We start from the raw sequence: 17,882 nt of genomic DNA, 5'->3' as shown, positions 1-17,882 counted from the left end.
TCTTCTCGAGAGAGTTTAGGAAAGCCACCCAAGGTCTCTTTTAGATATAAGATCATTGGTGCAGAGAAGTCTAAGGCCTTTGCATTAATAGGGTCTTTATCTGGGAATGGTATTGTGATAGTGACAGGTAAGCAGGGTGATTCTCGTCTACCAAGTATTGAAAGAGGCAAAGAACTGTCTAACTGAACCATATAAGAAAGCCATTGTGATCAAGGTGCTGGATAAGCATTATGGCTACACGGTTTTTATGCATAAACTTTGGATAGTATAGCGCATCAAAGGAGAGTTTGATTTGTTGGACGTGAAATTTGGGTATTTTTTAGTTAAATTCGATATTGCTACGCATCGTGAGAAAGTCATGCTTGGTGGCCCGTAGTTGATAGACGGTCACTATGTCGTAGTAAAGCCATGGGAAGTAGATTTTAGGCCATGCGAACACTCTTCGAATCAACATTATTATGGATTTGAGTCTCGAGACTTTTGATTTGGTGCTACTAGGAATAAGTAATGCTGGGAATTGCTTCGCAATAAGGGGTTCCGGTTAAAGTGGACTTGGCCACTAAGTTTACAGAGAGAGAAAAATATGCCCGAACTTGTGTTCAGACTAATCTTGAGTTGCTGGTAATAAAAAATATTATCGTGAAAAGCTTTACTCATGAAGTGGAGTACGAGAGTTTATAGTTGATTTGTTATACTTATGCACGGTATGGGCATGATAAATCGTTGTGCATGGGGAAGGGTGATTCTTTCAGTGATGGAAAGAATCATGAAGCCCCAACTCTAGTGCCACACAACGATCATGAAATTCAAAAAGAGGCTGAATCAGAAGCTCATGATTTGGATGAGGATTCTCATGATTTGGGCAAGAAATTAGGAGTTGTTAAAGGAAAGGATGCGGTTACAAAATCATTGGCTCCTCACATGCCTGATGGTCATGTTAATGAGGTATGCATGGATGATGGAGAGGGCTGGCAACAAGTGCTGCGTAAGGTAAAATTCACAATGGGCCATCTGTTAGGTTTGAAGGACCAAGATGGAAAGCAGCATAAGTATGGTTCGAGAAGTATCCCAAGACCCAATTTGCATGGTGATAGAGGCAAATCAATTGGCATTAGGATGGGGCAGTGAGGAAAGCATGAAATTGTGCCATCTCCATCGCACAGAACTCCTGCACGTCGTGGAATTTCTCTCCGGAAGCGTCCGTGGGCTTCCTCCCTGCAGAACTCGCCGGTTGATAAAAATGACGGCACAATGGAGGGAACCTTAGTAGATGAAAGCATGGTGGGTGCAGCGTTGGGGGCTCTGAGGGTGGCAATTATTGAGGATCAAAGTGCGCCAGTATCGTAGGACAAACCACCTATTAAGGTTGGTAATTTTATTTAGAGTATTATATTTTTATTTATTCTGTCTCTATTATTTATGGATAGTTTAAATATGAATATTTGGAATATTAGGGGTGCTTCTAATAAGTTAGTCCGGGTGCATTGTAAGGAACTTGTTAGAAAATTTAGACCTGTTTTCTTTATTGTGGCTGAAACTCACTCTCATTTTCAGCATTTAAAATTGTTTTGGGAAAGGTTAGGGTATCACTCTATTGGTATAATGGAAGCGGAAGGGGATAAGAGGGTTTTTGGTTTCTATCCTCTATGTAGGGTGTTTGTTGTAAGTTCATTGACACTTTTGATCAGGGTGTTACTATTAAGGTTTAATTTGATAATTTTATTTGGAGGTGTAGTGGTATTCATGGTAGCCCTCAATTTAATAAAAAGGTTCTCCTTTAGGATTATCTTAATGCACAATCTATGGTTTTCCAAGGACCTTGGATTGGTCTTGGTGATTTTAATGAACTCATAATTTCTCATTTATCCAAGGACTGTCAATTTTCTCATTAAAGAGTAGACAGGTTTGCTACTTCATTAGGGATAGTAGATTGTTTGATCTGAAGACTATTGAGAGATAGTTTTCGTGGTACAGAAGGGTGAAAATTATGTTGACATGACAAAAAAGCTTGATCGAGTCTGTATAAATAGTGGTTGGGTATCTGTCTTTCTAGATGATTATGCAGAAGTTTTAAATAGGTTTCAGTTTAATCATCACCCTATTCTGGTGCATTGTAAAGGTCGTCCTTAGCCTAAAGGGAATCGACCTTTCTGATTTGTTGCTGTTTGGCCTACTCATCCCTGGTATAAAGATATTGTGAATCAGTCATGGTGGTCTGGTAATAGAGGGATTCATGGCAAGCTTTCGGAAGTACAAAAGAATTCCTTAGAGTTTAACTCGAAGGTGTTTTGTAACATTTTTGTTAAGAAATGTAAATTAGAGCAGCAGATTAATTATTTGTAGAAGCATTTGGAAGTAGTGGATAGTATTTATTTGCGTCAGAAAGAGCAACAGTTGCTTGATGATTATAATAATACTCTAGTACAAGAAGAGCTCCTATGGTTCCAAAAGTCCAGAGAGCAGTGGATATGGTTCAAGGATAGGAATACAAGATTCTTTCATGTTCAAACTCTTGTGCGAAGGAAATATAATAAGATTTATGGCCTTTTCTCAAGGATAGAGTGTGGAAAACTGATATGGAGGTTTTGAGTTGGGAAGCAGAGTCTACGAAAGCTTATTCATCGTTTGGATGATGTTGATTTGGATTGCCTTGGTGATGTGCCTCTTCCTTCTCTAAATAAGGAAGCTTGCAATGATCTTACGGTACTAATTACTATAGAGAAAGTCAGAACATCTATTTTTCATATAAACTATTTTAAAGCTCTGGGTCCTGATGGGTTGCAAGCTTTCTTCTTCAAGGAATATTGGAAAATCATCGGTCTTGATATTTGGAAGATGGTTAAGCAAGCATTCTTTGGTGTTGCTCTTGATCTGAGAATGATGGAGACTTTACTGGTTCTTATTCCAGGTATCTATGAAAGATTTCAAGCTGATTAGTCTCTGCAACGTGGTTTACATGATCAATACGAAGGTCCTTGTTAATAGGCTCCGTCATCATCTTGCGGAGATTGTTGGCCCACTTCAAGGAGGATTTATTCCAGGACGAGAAACTCCTGACAACATCATTATTGCTCAAGAGGTTCTCTACTTTATGAAAAAGATTAATCAAAGAAAGGCACAATGACCTTTAAGATTGATCTGGAAAAAGCTTATGATAGAATTGACTGGAGGTTTTTGGCCCATACCCTTAAGAGCTTTGGTTTTTCCAGTCCTACAATTAATTTGATTATGAATTGTGTCACTACTTCCTCCTTATCTATTCTTTGGAATGGAAATCATCTAAATGGCTTTACTCCTAGTTCGATCTTAGACAAAGAAACCCTATGTCACCCTATCTTTTTGTGTTTTGTATGGAGAGATTGGCATGCTTTATTAATCATCAGGTTGATTTGGGGTTGTGGGAACCGGTTGCTGTTTCTAGAGGGGGATCAAGAATATTCCACTTATTGTTTGCGGATGACTTTCTTTTATTCTGTAAAGTTACAAAGAGACAAGTGAAAAATGTAATAGTGGTTTTAGAGACTTTTTGCAAAGCATCTGGGATGAAGATTAATGTGGAGAAGTCTAAAGCGCTTTGCTCCAAGAATGTCTCTATGACAAAGAAAGATATTTTTACTAGGATGTCCTCTATCAGATTTGTCCAAGACTTAGGCAAGTATCTTGGGGTTATCCTTAGCCATTCTAAGGTGACCCGTTCATCTTTCAATAGTGTGTTGGATAAGATGCAGGGTAGACTAGCAAGCTAAAAAGGGAGTTTACTCAATCGGACAGGTATACTCTGCTTAGTTAATTCTATTGCAGCCACTATTTTCACGTAGCAGATGCAGGTGTCTATTTTTTTCAAAGGGATCATTAGTAAACTAGAGTCTATGATGAGAATTTTTTTTTGGAAAGGACAAATTGATGGAAGAGGATTGAATCTTGTTAGTTGGAAGGTACTGGTTACTCCAAAAAAATGGAGGTTTGGGGATTAGAGATCCTTATTATGTGAGTATTGCTCTTCTTGGGAAGCTAGTTTGAACTATTTTCCGTCAGCCAAACAAGTTATGGTTCCAATTGTTGGATGCCAAATACTAATCATTTCAATATGACCGTTTTGGTTGTCCTAAGAACGAGGGCTCTCCCATTTGGAAGAGTCTTTGCAAGGCTTGGGAAGTGTTGAAGGATGGGTTTGCTTGGTGTATTAGGAATTTGAACAAGAATTTTTGGTTTTCTAGCTGGACGAGAGAAGGACAGTTATCTAATGAGATGGATTATGTTCATATTTCTGATTTAAACCTCTGGATACAGGATATCTGGTCGGTTGGTAGGTGGTATTTAGATACTCTTTATTCTCCATTATCTAAAAATCTGAAAGGTAATATTCTTTCTTACAATCCAGATGTGCAAGTAGGTCCGGAAGTGGATTGGTATTGGTCAGGATCTACTGCCAAAGTCTATGACTCACGCAACGGTTACTTATAGTTGTGTAAGTAGCTATTTGGTTGGAACGAGCGGGAGAATTGCCTTTGGCTTTGACGCTAGTTTGTTCTGAAAAAGCACACATATTTGGCTTGGCTATGTCTTAAGGAGGCTCTTCCGATTGCAAGTTTTTGCTTCAGAAGAAGGATGTCATCATTGGATAGGTGCCCAAGATGCCTTTCTAGCCAAGAATAGGTTGTACATTGTACTCGAGATTGTCCAAAAGCTCAGCTTGTATGGCATAGGTTGGATATTTCTTGTCATCCTCTGGATTTGAAGCACAGGTTCTTGTATTATAGCAAAGAGCATCCGTTCAGGTTCTTTTTGGGACTTTAGTGGATATGCGAGCAAGGAATAATGCACTACAAGAAAAAAGGCCTTTGTCCACGCTTTTTTCTTGCTAGACTTTAAAAGCATGGCCAAAAGGGATCAATGACCATCCTTTTATGAGGGTGGCGATTGATTAGAGATTTGACCACATTTTTTTTGCTACGCTTCAAAAGAGTGGCGAAAGGGGTCAATGGCCACACTTTTATGAGGGTGGCGATTGCTTCATGATTTGTCCACAATTCTTTTTTTGCCACGCTTCAGAAGCGTAGTAATAGAGAACAACAGGCACGGCGAAAAAGTTTCGTTATCGTGACCTTTTTAAAGGGTGCCCGTTTCCTCTAACTCTTTCGACACGCTTTAAAAGCGTAGCCACAAGGTTAAAAAATTTAGGTTTTTCATCTTCGAAACAATGAGATCAGAGTTACATCATACATACACACAAAAAGGAGCCCTACACTTTTTTTTTCTTCAAAACACACCCTCCTTCAAAACAATGGCCTTAAAATCTTCGAAGAACCCTAACAAACACTCTCATTGCCAGCGCTCGCCCTCTCTCCTCTGTCGCAATGCCTCCATCGGCGCTCCCTCTTCCAGCACTCCCACCGTCACTACTCATTTCGTCTCCCCTGTATGCATTAAACCCCTAACCCTCCTTAAGTGATGACTCCCTCTGGCAAACTTCCCTCCTCGACGTTCACTCTCTATTGCAAATCCTCTGTTGATGCTCCATTGCCGCCGTTCTCTTCTGTCATTGCAAACCCCTAACCTTCTGGCGCTGCAATTACAGAGTTGCGAGGGGAGCCGGAGCCAGACGATGCCATTTTGGAGGAGACGGAGTTGCGCTGTGCATGGTGCTAATGAACGCCATGGAAGTGTAGGATAAGGAAGGGCGCGCACTGGGAATCGCGCTTTATGGTTTGGCGTTCTCTCTAATCAACCACAACTGCTCCCCTAATGCTTGCTACCGCTTCATCTTCTCTCCTCCCCCTCCTTCTTCTTTGCTGGAATCCAAGCGTCAAATAGCTCCATCTTTCTTTTGAGATTCTCCTGATTCACAAGTACTTCATCTACTATCTCTATAATAAGTTTCTTCAATTCTGTCTTTTTGCGTCTATGCTTTGATGAGATAGGAATTGTGCTGTTTTTTAAGATAGATAGTGGATTTGTACTATCAGTAATTATTTTCAGAAAGATCTTCATAAATTTGTATTTTTATTTTAATTTTAAAAAAGAAATACAAAATCTAGCTTTATATTTATTACTAGTTGATTTTTTGTTGCCACTGTTTGATGAATACTATGGTAGTGAATTGGGGTTACTTTTTTGCATTAGAAGAAGAGAAGCAAAAGCAAGGCTATGGACCGAGATTGATTGTAAGGAATATCAAGAGAATCAAAATGGGACAAGAGATTACCATAGCATATACTGACCTCTTGCAATCTAAGGTATGCTTCATTTTTATTGATCTATGTATTGTATTGTTGAGTTCAAAGATCGTGATATGAATTCTCGTTATGAAGTTGAAGAATGTAATTCATGTAACTATCAGTTTGGTTGATGATGGTTTCGGCATTATAAAGCTTGTCTAAATTGTATTGATCATTTCAAAACTTTTGATTTTGCATGTTACATTTGTAGGCAATGCGGCAATTGGATCTATGGTCTAAGTACAGGTTTATCTACTGTTATGAGCGATGTAGTGTTGTGCCCTTCACATATGTTGATCATGCATTGCAAGTAAGTAGTCTTTGGAATTTATTTTTTTACTGTATTTAGCTCAGTCATGGTATCACCAAGATTAGTGATTTCTCTTCCTAGGATGTAGCCATCACAATCTGCAATTTTTCCAACATCTAAGAAAATTTCTATTTTCGGTTGTGATTTTAGCTCCAACTACAATCTTCTCAGAGACAGTAAGAAGAATACTGAATGATTCAGTTGACGATATTTTACTTGTTCATGTTATGTCTATCTTATCTCAAAGTCAGCTATGTATGTTTGTGCAAAAATATCATTCTATTGTCAATTTTTTTTTTTTGGAATTTAAAAGGAAGAAACCTTACCATTTATCCTGTGTGGAGTAAAAAATATTTGTCATAGAGAATTATGATTTTTGAGCTCCTTATTAAAGAAATCATTACACCAATTACAGATTGTTTTTACTGTCTGCATGCCTATCTATGACAAAAAAGAATTTCAAATATCTGCTTTATAATGGAGTTTTAGATAAGTATTTTCCTCATGTCTGAGTTTGTTTTAATATGTTTGGTATTGTTTCTTATTCTCAGCCAAGTACAATAAAAGACCAAGATTATTTTCTTCATATTGAATAAAAATAATATCATTAGAAAGAAGAGTTGAAAACTGGGTTTATACTTTATACCTTTTGGAAGTGATGTAAAGGAAGTTCACCCAGACCAGAGTAGCTTTCTGAAAGAACTAGTTTCCCTAATTCCAAGTATCACTTGTGATATTACATCATTATTAGCAGCATTTGTCTTAATTTTAGAAAAAGTTTGATTTTGGATTTCTTCTTATGCAAAGAAAAATATATAGTACTTTAAAGTAATATTTATCACCCTCTAAAGACAACAAAGGTTGGAACTTGGTTTTCCTTTAGTTTGTATAGAAAGAATCATATGTGGAATTCAAAAAAAAATTTGAAAGGGGAATGATTCTGCAATGGCAGGTACTACAATTTCTTAAGGATTCTGGTCATATTATCCATCTAAAGAATTGATAAGCCTGCATTTTCTGAAATAAATATATGGAGTTTGACTTCTTATCCAACTATATTAGTTTATGTAGCTTACTTGGGCAAACCATTTTCGTGATGATTATAAGATGACAATAAAAGCAAGGGTCTTTCAAAAAATTATGAGGTTTGTATTTCTTTTGCTATTTTCAATTCTTAATGTCTCATCATAAAAAAAATGACCTTTAGTTACTGTTTTAGCTTGTGGACAACAAGAGTATGTTGAGAAGGTAGATCCCACTTCTGCACCATTGTCATTCAAAGATGAACAGAAGCAATAGATGAAAGTCTCAATTGCTTTACATTATTTTTCTGCTTCCATTACTTTGCATCAGGGTGAGTCAGTTTCTAAGCAAGCAATTGCATAATGAACCACAGGTTTTAAAAACAATATATAAGATGCTAATGTCTGGATTAAGTGATTAAGGATATGACCCATGATTGTAAGTGTGCCATCTTACTGATTGTATCAAGCACAAAATGTCATGTCTTTGAATTGTTAATATATGGCTCTTCATACCCATTTGTAAGCTCAGTTTGATTTTTATGGTGAATCCTTCTTTCTCATTCCATATCATAAAATTCCAAACTTTGCACCGATATGATACAATTGTATCAAGGTGTTTATTGTAACCAAGCTTCTAGTATTTAACAGGTTATGGTGGTTGATGCTAAGGCATACACCTATGATGATGAGGTTATCAAGAAAGCTAAAGCAATAGGGAAGCCTGGCCTTGTAGAAATCAATGCAAAACAAGATAGCTTTTATATTCACTGTGAAAACTACTAGATCCATAAAAGCTTCTCAGTTGTTGTTAAATGCCATTGAAATCCTGAAGCAGAAGCTGGATGCTGTACGTCTATCTGAGGACATAGTGGAGGCTGATGATTAGTTTGGTGAGTTGGGTGCACATATGCGAGGAGGTTGATCAAAATTATTGTTAGATAGCATGGCAAAGTTGTTAGAATTGTAATTCATGTATTAGAAATACATGTGTAGTTGTTATGATTTTGATTTTCGGTATTTTTTTATACTGTCATGTGATCAAACACTTTTTTTGGTGACAAGTTTATGTATGTTGGATTGGTTAATTTAAAATTATTGGTCATTGTCAAAATTTTAAAATTATCTATGAATTTTGTAAGCTTTTATTACGAAGATTAAAAAAGAATAGGTTATTGAACAAACTTTTTGCCACGCTTTAAAAGTGTAGTCATATTGTACAACAATCATCAACAACGCCGCTTTAAAAGTGTAGCCATATCTTTCGTTATTGCCACGTTTTAAAAGTGTAGTTGTATCTCACGCTATTGGCACGCTTTAAAAGCATAGCCCTATGTCTCGCTATTGGCATGTTTTAAAAGCGTAGCCATATGTCTCTCTATTGGCATGCTTTTAAAGCGTAGCCATATCTTGCTACTGGTATGCTTTAAAAGCGTAGCCATATCTGATACATATTGCCGCGCTTTTAAAGCGTGACGATCTTTAAAAGTGTGGCAAAAAATAAAGCGTGACGATAGGTCATCAAAAGCGTAGCGATAGAGCAACCGACACCCTTGCAGATGTGACCCTTTCAAAAGCGTACCAGTAGCTCAAAAAGCATGGCGAAAAGCTATCGCTATGGTTTTTTTTTTACTTTTCGCCATGCTTTAAAAGCGTAGCAAAAAGCTTGTTTTCTTGTAGTGATGACATCTTTAATCCTCATGAGACCTGGCCTCTGGAAAAAGTGATTTGTCTGGCATTAGCTTTAGAAAAAAGTGCTTAGGAGTATTTTTGAATCACAACATATGTCCATCCCTTCTATTCTAAGTGGTTCTTGGAATTCTCTATCTATTGGTACTTTCAAAATTAATTGTGATGCTAGTTATCCTGGTTCTGGTAATAGTGTTGGTTTTGCTTGCATTATTAGAGATTGTAATGGGAGTTGGCAAAGGAGGTGTTTGGGAATGATTGGGAGTAATAGTATTCTTCAAGGAGAATTATTGTTTACTATTTGGAAATGATATCTCTTAGCCTGGGATGTGGGTCAACGAGATGTTATTTGTGAGACGGATTGTGTGGAAGCGTTTAATCTTGTTACTAATTACCAAGATGGTTTTGGGTTTATTGATCCGTTGGTACTCAAAATAAGGGATATCATACATTGAAATTAGCTAGCGTGTTGACTTCGTTTGATTATGAAAGATGCAAACATAGAGGCAGACACCATAGCAAAGGTGGCGATGAAGTTACAATTTCATCAAGTAGAGCTTCCTTTTCCTTGGGAAGAGTTTAAGAGTAGTCTTAAACGAGACTGTCTCTCTATTTAAACAGTTTCTTTGTTTTTCTTGTTTTTTTTTAGGTTATTTAAGTCATAAAAAAATGCTTTACGGTACTTTTGAACCCTAGCTAGTAAATTTTTATTATTTAAAAAATTTCAAAAAATATTTGACAATTGTTTGTTTTACTATTTTTAATAAAACTTTTAATAAACATACTTAATAAATAAATATTTAACAAATTTTATTATCAAACAATAAAATTCCAAAAAATGTTATTGTAAAAAGTTCATCTTATTATGAAGGAATTAATTCGTCCGGAAGACTTTTAAATTTATAAAAATTTGTTCAAGACAAAAATATCCGATTTAGAATTATTTATAAATCAATTTGAACTTTTATTATATATAAATCTATTTTTTTTTTTTAAGTAGTGATTGTTGGAACGCTAGTGAGCATGATGTGTCTATTGATTCTAACATATATGATAATTTAGTGAATACCAGCCTTAAAAGTTATCTGAAATACCAATATTTTATTTATGTCTGTGTTCCTTTTATTCGGATATTTCTGTGTTAGATATGATGAATACAATAATTCTGAAAACGTAATTTTAAAGTACAAGAAATATAATATAATTTATTTTTTTATTTGTAAGTGATTTTGAAAAGTTTGAAATTTGTATTTTGCAAGCATAACTAATATCTTGCACGACGAAACATAAAGTAAGAATAACATGTTATGTGATGTGTGAGCTGATGATGAGTGATTGAGTGGTTGATTTGAATAATTTACCACATATGTTATGTGAGGGTGATAAATGTGCCACCCTACTCTTTTTCCACACATTAATTAAGGGCTAACTTGGGATTCAAATCCCAACATATCGGTACTTCACAAATCATTCATGCCTTGTGCAAGAATAGTAAATAAGACAAATTAACAGCCTGCAATTAAAAATAAATAAATAAAGGGAATTCCAAATAGTAGTAAATATGATGCTGTCGCCAACAACAAACACAATGCAGTAAAACTTTTTCTTCTTTTCTAACCCTTTTCATCGTCTTTTGTCTGATTTGCACTTTTGGCAAACAGGGTGCCATTAACTGGCTACCGAACACAAGGTGTATTGACACGACACAAGCAATAAATTAAAGAGTAGATGGTCAAATTAATTTTTAAAAGATTAATTATTTTTTAAATTAATTTTTAAAATAATTTTTTATTAAATTTATTATTTAATAATTTTAAATTAGTCTTATTAATTTTTTCGTTACTTTTGTTATTAATAGCATTAGAGTTTGATGATGTGGTACATTAAGTAACATCATAACACATATATAATAGTTTTAATTTACTATTAACATGATTAATCTATAAAATTAGATCAAATCAAGTCTAAATTAAAGGATTTTAATACCTTAAGTTCTTATCTCAATTAAATTTTAATTTGATCTAGTTTTATAAACTTATTATGTTAATAATTAATTAAGATTCTTAGGTATATGTATTAAAGTGTCACTTAAATGTCACATTAGTAAATTTTGACATCATCAATAGAAAAAGTAACAAAAAAATTAACATAATTAATTTAAAATCTTTAAAAGATAAATTTGATTAAACAAATTTTTCTGAGACAAATTTAAAAAAAAATATTTTAGGAATTAATTTGATTAAAACTTTTCTTGCATTTTAAATGACTATGCGAATTTCAACTTACTTAACTAAGTCGTAGTTATTTGAGTTAGTTGTTTAAGTATTATATTCCAAATTCGATTCTTAGGAGGCAATATTAGGGGTGGCAATATGTACCCTATCCGCGGGTACCCAATTCGACCCATCCGATTGAGTAGGGTTGTCAACTCGATCCGCAGTGGGTAGGGTCGGGTGCGGTAGGGTTCTCGTGCGAGTCGGGTAGGGTGCGGATTGAGTCTCAACCCTATCCGACCAACCTGCATTCTATATATGTTTATATTATATACTTATATAAAAATATGTTTTAAGTGGATGTTGAATCAAAAACCTCTCACTAAATGCAAAAGATCCTTATCACTAAAAGAAAATCATTAATTGATAATTTAATATTTTTTTTTATATAAAAATCAGTTCTATTTTAAATTATCATCAAATTATATAATAATGTTGTATATTTTTTGTAACCCGCATGTAAAGTCGGGTACCCACGAGTTAAGAGCGAGTAGGGTTATGATTGGAATATTCTCAACCCGCAAGTAGAGTAGAGTTGAGTTTATATAAAAATCTCAACCCGCAGATAAGATTAGAGTTGGATCCAAACCCTACCCCTACCATACCCATTCCCACCCCTAGGCAACATCCATACATAGCAGGTTTTATAGCCAGCTTTTTATTTATCGAAAGGTGAACTTAGACGGACTACAAATTTGCAGTTAGTTTCTAATTTAGTATTTTTCATATATTCGAGGATTTACGTCTTTGACCTAAAGAAAATTATTTCATTTTTTTCCTTAATTCATTCATGACAATTTTGACTTCAGTTAAGAGATGGAATGAATTATAATTAAGAGGCGGCATTGAAAATTTATCCGAATATAATCAGGGACAGAGCTAGGTTTAGTTTTAGGAAAAGACTAAAAATTAATTTTACAATTTATAAAAGGCTAAAATAAAATTTATATACAATTTATAAAAGAAAATTGAAGTTTGGGAGGACTATTGCCCCTTTTAGCTCTTCCAGGCTCCGTCCCTGGCTATAATTGACCAACATGTTTTATAGTTACAAAAGTATTTTATGTATGTCATTATCGAATTTTTGAAAAGACGATTTCATAACATAATATCAAGTCAATTTTAATATTTATTAACTCCTATTGTTTTAAACGAAACTAAAATTTCGATAGCCACGACATAAGATGAAGAGTTAGCGCATTATGAGTGTGTCAGATAATGTAAGACAATTTGTGTAACCTTCTCTGTTAATAATTTAGAGATGATTTATTCATAATACTACTTTCATATTTTAATCTATAGTATTTTTTTAAAAAAAAAAGAAAAAAGAAAAGCACAAAATTACAAGCCTAGAAAGATTTTACGGTGGCTAAAAGAACACAAATAATAATGTTGAATAATTCAGTTGAATGAACTAAGCGATATCTACTTATCATGTTGGTGTTATATATATAAATGGTAGAATTACAGTAATGCCTGGTTCTTGGAAGTGAAGTATATAAGGTGATAGGCATGATCATGAGTTGATGAGACAATGCTTTTTGCTTTTGCATCTGAAGGAGAATGAAGAATCATGAGATGAGGGACTACTCTCCCTCTCTTTTTTAAATTTGATGCAATCGACCAAACTAGACTGACATGTGTCAAGTTGACATTGAAGTAGTCATATGGAATAGTCTACTATTCAACACTAGGGCTTTTCCCTTTTGCTCCCCCTTTTTCTGCCAAGTAACTTCATCAACTCTTCAACCAACCCAATATATTAGCTTGACACTATAATTTCCATTCGAATATTTTTGGTAGAAATTTTATCTAGAATATTACCAAAATTATAGGACAACATTGTGCAAAGACGGTGCAACAAATAGTTCGATCACCATTAATCCCACCATGATTTCCGCTTTTTTTTCCCCCTCACTTAACACCTTTTGAGAGAAATTGTAGCCGGTCAACTATCTCACTAAGTAGATGGATAGATGTTATTAAGGTGTTAGTAATTTAGCCTACATAACACTAAAGTCCCACATTGTGTTGATGACGATAATTTCAAAGGCCTTAACATTGTTCGAAACATTGTAGACTAAAAGGAACTGCACGACGAAAAAGCTGATGATGACGTTAATGAAGAAGTTGGAGACATTTCTTCAAGTTATAAAACTAAATGAATTAAAAGCTATGATGGTGGTTCTCATGACATGATAAAGAGGAGATGGTACCCTAAATAGAACGAGACAAAGATGAATAGGACTATTAAGGAGTTTACATTGTTGAATGGAAGGAACATTCGATAAAGTGAGGTGTAGGGTGAGATGTAAGGGAACAGGTAGAAAGTGCATGTAGACGACATTTGCAAGTAAAGTTGTTGGTGGGTTTGACTGTTTTGGGCTCAAGACTTTGAAGGAGAGGCACACTTATGGAAGGAATTATGGTGGAAGACTTGTAGCAAGCATTTGGATTTCAAAACAGATTGCCAACAAAATTAGTAAGGGAAAGAAATGAAGCTAAGAATGGTTATCCACACTATCCAAGATAAATGCATGGCTAATATCTATGCTGTGAAGGTTTGTTGGACAAGGAGGAAAACGATAGAAGAAGTACATGCAAAAATAATTTTGAAGTATGCCAAGATTAGAGAATACTGTGCAAAAATTAGGATAGATAAAAAAATTCATGATCTACTATGATCGTTAAGGTTAATGGGTCTTCTTTGACACAGCAGTCAAGGTTTATGAAAATGTATATATATGTCTAGATACAGCGAATTAATGATTTATGATAGGTTGCAGGCCAATTATAAGTGTGTATTGGCATCACTTGAAGGATGACCATGGACAATAATTGGTAGTTATAGTTGGGAGAGACTAGAATGACAACTACTTTCTTATTGTTGTTGTAGTAGAAGTTGATGAGCCAAAAACTTGATACATTTGAATCTTGTGGTAAGTGCACCAAATTGCTTTTAAATAATACCACCGGTGAGTAGATATTATTCTTGTGAGGGTTAAAAGGATTGAGCAAGCAACTCTTGATTGAATCTTTTCAATTAGATTAATGGAATCTTGGAAAGAGAAAGAATGTGAATCTTAAACTAACAAAGGACAGTAATAAAGAAGAGTGTTTGGCGTAAATGAATGAATACTTGTGAATTTGAGAAAAGAAACAATAAATAAAAAATGTTAAAGGCTTCGAGATGTTTACTTTTAAAAAAGAGAATCTTCATGCTTTTTTACTTTGATTCATGCAAGATATTTTCATGACAAATTATATATAATCAAATTTTAATTCCTTGTCAATTTAGTTTTTCTTTAACTTATTTAATCGCCAATTCTTTGGCCAACTAATTAAGAAAAGAGTTTAAGCACAATCCCGATTTAACGCCGCACAACTTTCAAAATATTATTCTTAATCAGGTTGAAAAATTATGAGAAAGTGCTTCAAGCTAATTCTGCTATTAAATTTTTCAAAGTAATAACAAAATCCAAGACAGAATTAGAATATTTTTCAATACTTCTAACGATTAAAGATGAAGAACAAGACTCAATCTTGAATAAGTATCAATGCATAAATCAAAACAAAAGAAACAATCACATTACCAATTCATGAAAATTCAAACAGAGCTCCTAACCTTTGACAAAGGAGGTTTAGTTACTCATGATAAAGAAGAAAGATAAACTAATGAATGAGATACAGGATGAATTCCAATTAATGATCAGGATCCAGGGATCCTAGATGCCCTCTTCTGTGAACCATCGTTCACTTATTTATATCCTAAATTCTATCCTAAAATTTAATTTCAAAAACCAAATCTAATCTTATCTTTGGAAGGATAAGATAACTAAAACAACAATTTAAATCTAAACTAAAACTAAATCTTATCTTTCTAGAAGAAGTTAATCATCAACAAATCATTCTTAAATCTTTAGGCTAATTTAGAGCTTTCTAGAAGAGAGTCATGGGCTTGGCGCTGGGCTTGAGTCATTGGCGCCTAACTTGGATGAAATTTGGATCCCTGAAAAGTGAAAATCACTTGAAGTTAGGCACCGGGTTTGGGCGCTGGGCATCCATGAAAGGGACTCCACTTGGCGCTGGGCGCCAACTTTGGAAGTTGTGTAACACCCTGTCTTTTCACGGAATTATTTCTCAAAAATTCTATGACAAGCACTCGCAAAGTTCGAGGATTACCTTTTGATATAAACACAACAAGGCTAATATAGATAAATAGATAACGCTAACATAGAAAAGTAGATAGAGAGTGCGGTAAAGAACTTGTACGAACCCATTATTTGCATTGTAATCTCCAAAATTTTGTAATAAGAACTTGAAGGTTGTAGAAGGCTTAGAGAAAGGGGGGTTGAATCTATGACCTTCTTTTACTTTAAGGATGTAACCCTTTTAAAATAAACTTTTAGTCTGAATCTGTTTGAACTCAGCAGCGGAACATTTATGAGACAATTTCATTTTGTCTCATGAATATCAGAAAACAGAACAGAGAAGGGAAGAGAGAAGCTGATACCATCATGTATCCTGGTTCAGTTGCCTTGTGCAATGCAACCTACATTCAGTCTCCACCACAACAGTGGTGGAATTTCCGCTATTGTTAAAGTATTACATACACCAATTCCACAGGATTGACACAATCCTTTCACTCTCAAGTTCTAACCTAACTTGACTTGGTTATGCTAATACCTAACTCTTCACTCTTAGTGCTCACCCAACTAAGAAAGGAGTACCTTACTGGTACAAGATACAAGACACAACACCAACCTAAAGAAATCTGAAATCACTCTAGACTTTTCATTCAAGTGTTTCTCTCTGCCTCTTTCCACTCTTAGGCTCTTTCAAGAACTCTCTCATTCAGCCTTTTACCTCAAGAAATTACAGAAAGATAAACATTAAAAAGAAATTACAATTTGTAAAACATGAAGGAGATTAATGCTTCAACAGCCTCTTAGCTATGTGATTGAACTAGATTTGCTTGCCTCTAATTTAGTTTCTCATTCTGGCAGAATGCTCCTTTGATTAGGAAACACTGTCCAAGTTGATGAACTTCTTCAGAGAGCTCTTCTCAGAACATAAACCTCAAAACCTGGTTCTATCTCCTTAGCTTCAGAATAATGAAAAATTGTCTTTTGTATCTCCTTGCATGTTGTTAAGATGCTCTCTTCCAAGTCAACTCCTTGAGTTGTGTGCTACCAACTTGCCATATCACTTTTTTCAGTTAATCCCCAAATTAGAAATTTGAATCTGACTTTCTCTTACTTGATCAAAAGCTTCAGGGCAGCAAAGAAGAAAAAAGTTTTCAATGACGATCCCACATCTGAACCCTTGAGATACTACTTGGTCTCCAAGAAACAATCTTAGCCTTTGATTCACAGCAGTGTGTCTCAGAAATCACTCTTTTCATATCTCAAAATGAAGTAGCAGAGAGTTGGAGAAGGAGGAAAGAAAGTAAGATGCATGTAAAAGAAAATGAATCACCTTTAGCCTCTTACTTAGCTTGATGTGGTTTGATGTGAGTGATTAGACTTCAACCTTTCTTGCTTAATCCTTCTCTTTCTTTCTTCTTTGGTGAATATTTGAAGAACGAAGATTTCTCTCTCTTTCCTCTAAGTTCTGACTGAAAATGAAAAAAGGAACGTTGCTTTTGGTGGAAGCACTTTGGAGGGATTGGCATGAGGGATTAATTCGGACTTGGGTTGGCTTTGTCTATTTGGCCCGTTTGCTTTCTTTGTTATAATTTGATTGGGCTTTGTTTATAAGTGTAACACACTATGAAAGCTTCAGATTTCTGTTCCATTTAATTGGGCTGCTGCATTATTGAATATTAGCCTGCATCACTTAAAACACAAATCATCAAAACTAATTAGGTAGTTGGCCCAATAAATTTAATGTTTGTCATTATCAATTATGTTAGTTAATTTCTTAACTCAACAATCTCCCCCTTGATGACAAACATAGTTGAAACAATGATCAAAAGGAATTGAAATTTAATAAAGTTAAATGACTTTCCTTTGATCTTGTGTTGCTCCTCCTTTCCTTTAAAAAGGTTGCTCCCCCTAGATTTGTGCTCTTCTCTTCCTTCCTGTTTATTATTCTTAAAGAGAACCCAATAAAGTGCAATACACAATTCAACTTGACTAAGGAATTTTACACAGCCAGCGAAAAAAATCAGCCCAATACTGAACAAACATATCTCAAATATTCATTTCATAAACTGTAACTAACAGAGACATGACAAAGTAACAATACTTGTAAAGTAAAGTCAAGTTAGATGAGCACAGCCTGATCACAGCAACGTCAAGCTTTCAAGATCAATTCACAAAACAAACAATTATCACAGTAGCATATATACATGACAGTAGCAAATATC

At 34.8% G+C, this 17,882-nt stretch overlaps 1 protein-coding gene across 5 annotated transcripts; it reads left to right on the top strand.

The window, feature by feature from the left end:
- The first annotated feature begins 5,275 nt into the window (after positions 1-5,275).
- LOC107629636 (protein SET DOMAIN GROUP 41-like) lies at positions 5,276-8,645 on the top strand. Of its 5 annotated transcripts, XR_015902341.1 has the most exons (6): positions 5,276-5,849; positions 6,124-6,236; positions 6,430-6,528; positions 7,600-7,673; positions 7,748-7,882; positions 8,202-8,645. XR_015902341.1 is itself a non-coding variant. In XM_016332479.3 (5 exons), exons 2-5 carry the CDS (start codon positions 6,189-6,191, stop codon positions 8,266-8,268), a joined length of 288 nt encoding a protein of 95 aa, XP_016187965.1. In that variant the 5' UTR covers positions 5,276-5,849; positions 6,127-6,188; the 3' UTR covers positions 8,269-8,645. The 5 variants fall into 5 exon arrangements, 4 of the variants coding, with proteins under 4 accessions (XP_016187965.1, XP_016187958.1, XP_016187981.1 ...); XM_016332479.3 differs by lacking the exon at positions 7,748-7,882 and having other exon boundaries at positions 6,127-6,236; XM_016332472.3 differs by lacking the exon at positions 7,748-7,882.
- The last annotated feature ends 9,237 nt before the right edge of the window (positions 8,646-17,882 follow it).

Source organism: Arachis ipaensis, chromosome B1 (genome assembly GCF_059453495.1).
Source record: "Arachis ipaensis isolate K30076 ecotype BB chromosome B1, ASM5945349v1, whole genome shotgun sequence".
Classification (NCBI taxonomy): Eukaryota; Viridiplantae; Streptophyta; class Magnoliopsida; order Fabales; family Fabaceae; genus Arachis; species Arachis ipaensis.
This window is presented reverse-complemented; position numbering and strand designations above follow the sequence as displayed.

Excerpts from the sequence above, each read along its gene's own strand:
- LOC107629636 (XM_016332479.3), top strand. The coding sequence starts at position 6,189 with ATGGGACAAGAGATTACCATAGCATATACTGACCTCTTGCAATCTAAG. Across the intron at positions 6,529-7,599 it reads ATGTTGATCATGCATTGCAA|CTTACTTGGGCAAACCATTT; the intron begins GTAAGTAGTCTT and ends TAGTTTATGTAG. Across the intron at positions 7,674-8,201 it reads GTCTTTCAAAAAATTATGAG|GTTATGGTGGTTGATGCTAA; the intron begins GTTTGTATTTCT and ends AGTATTTAACAG.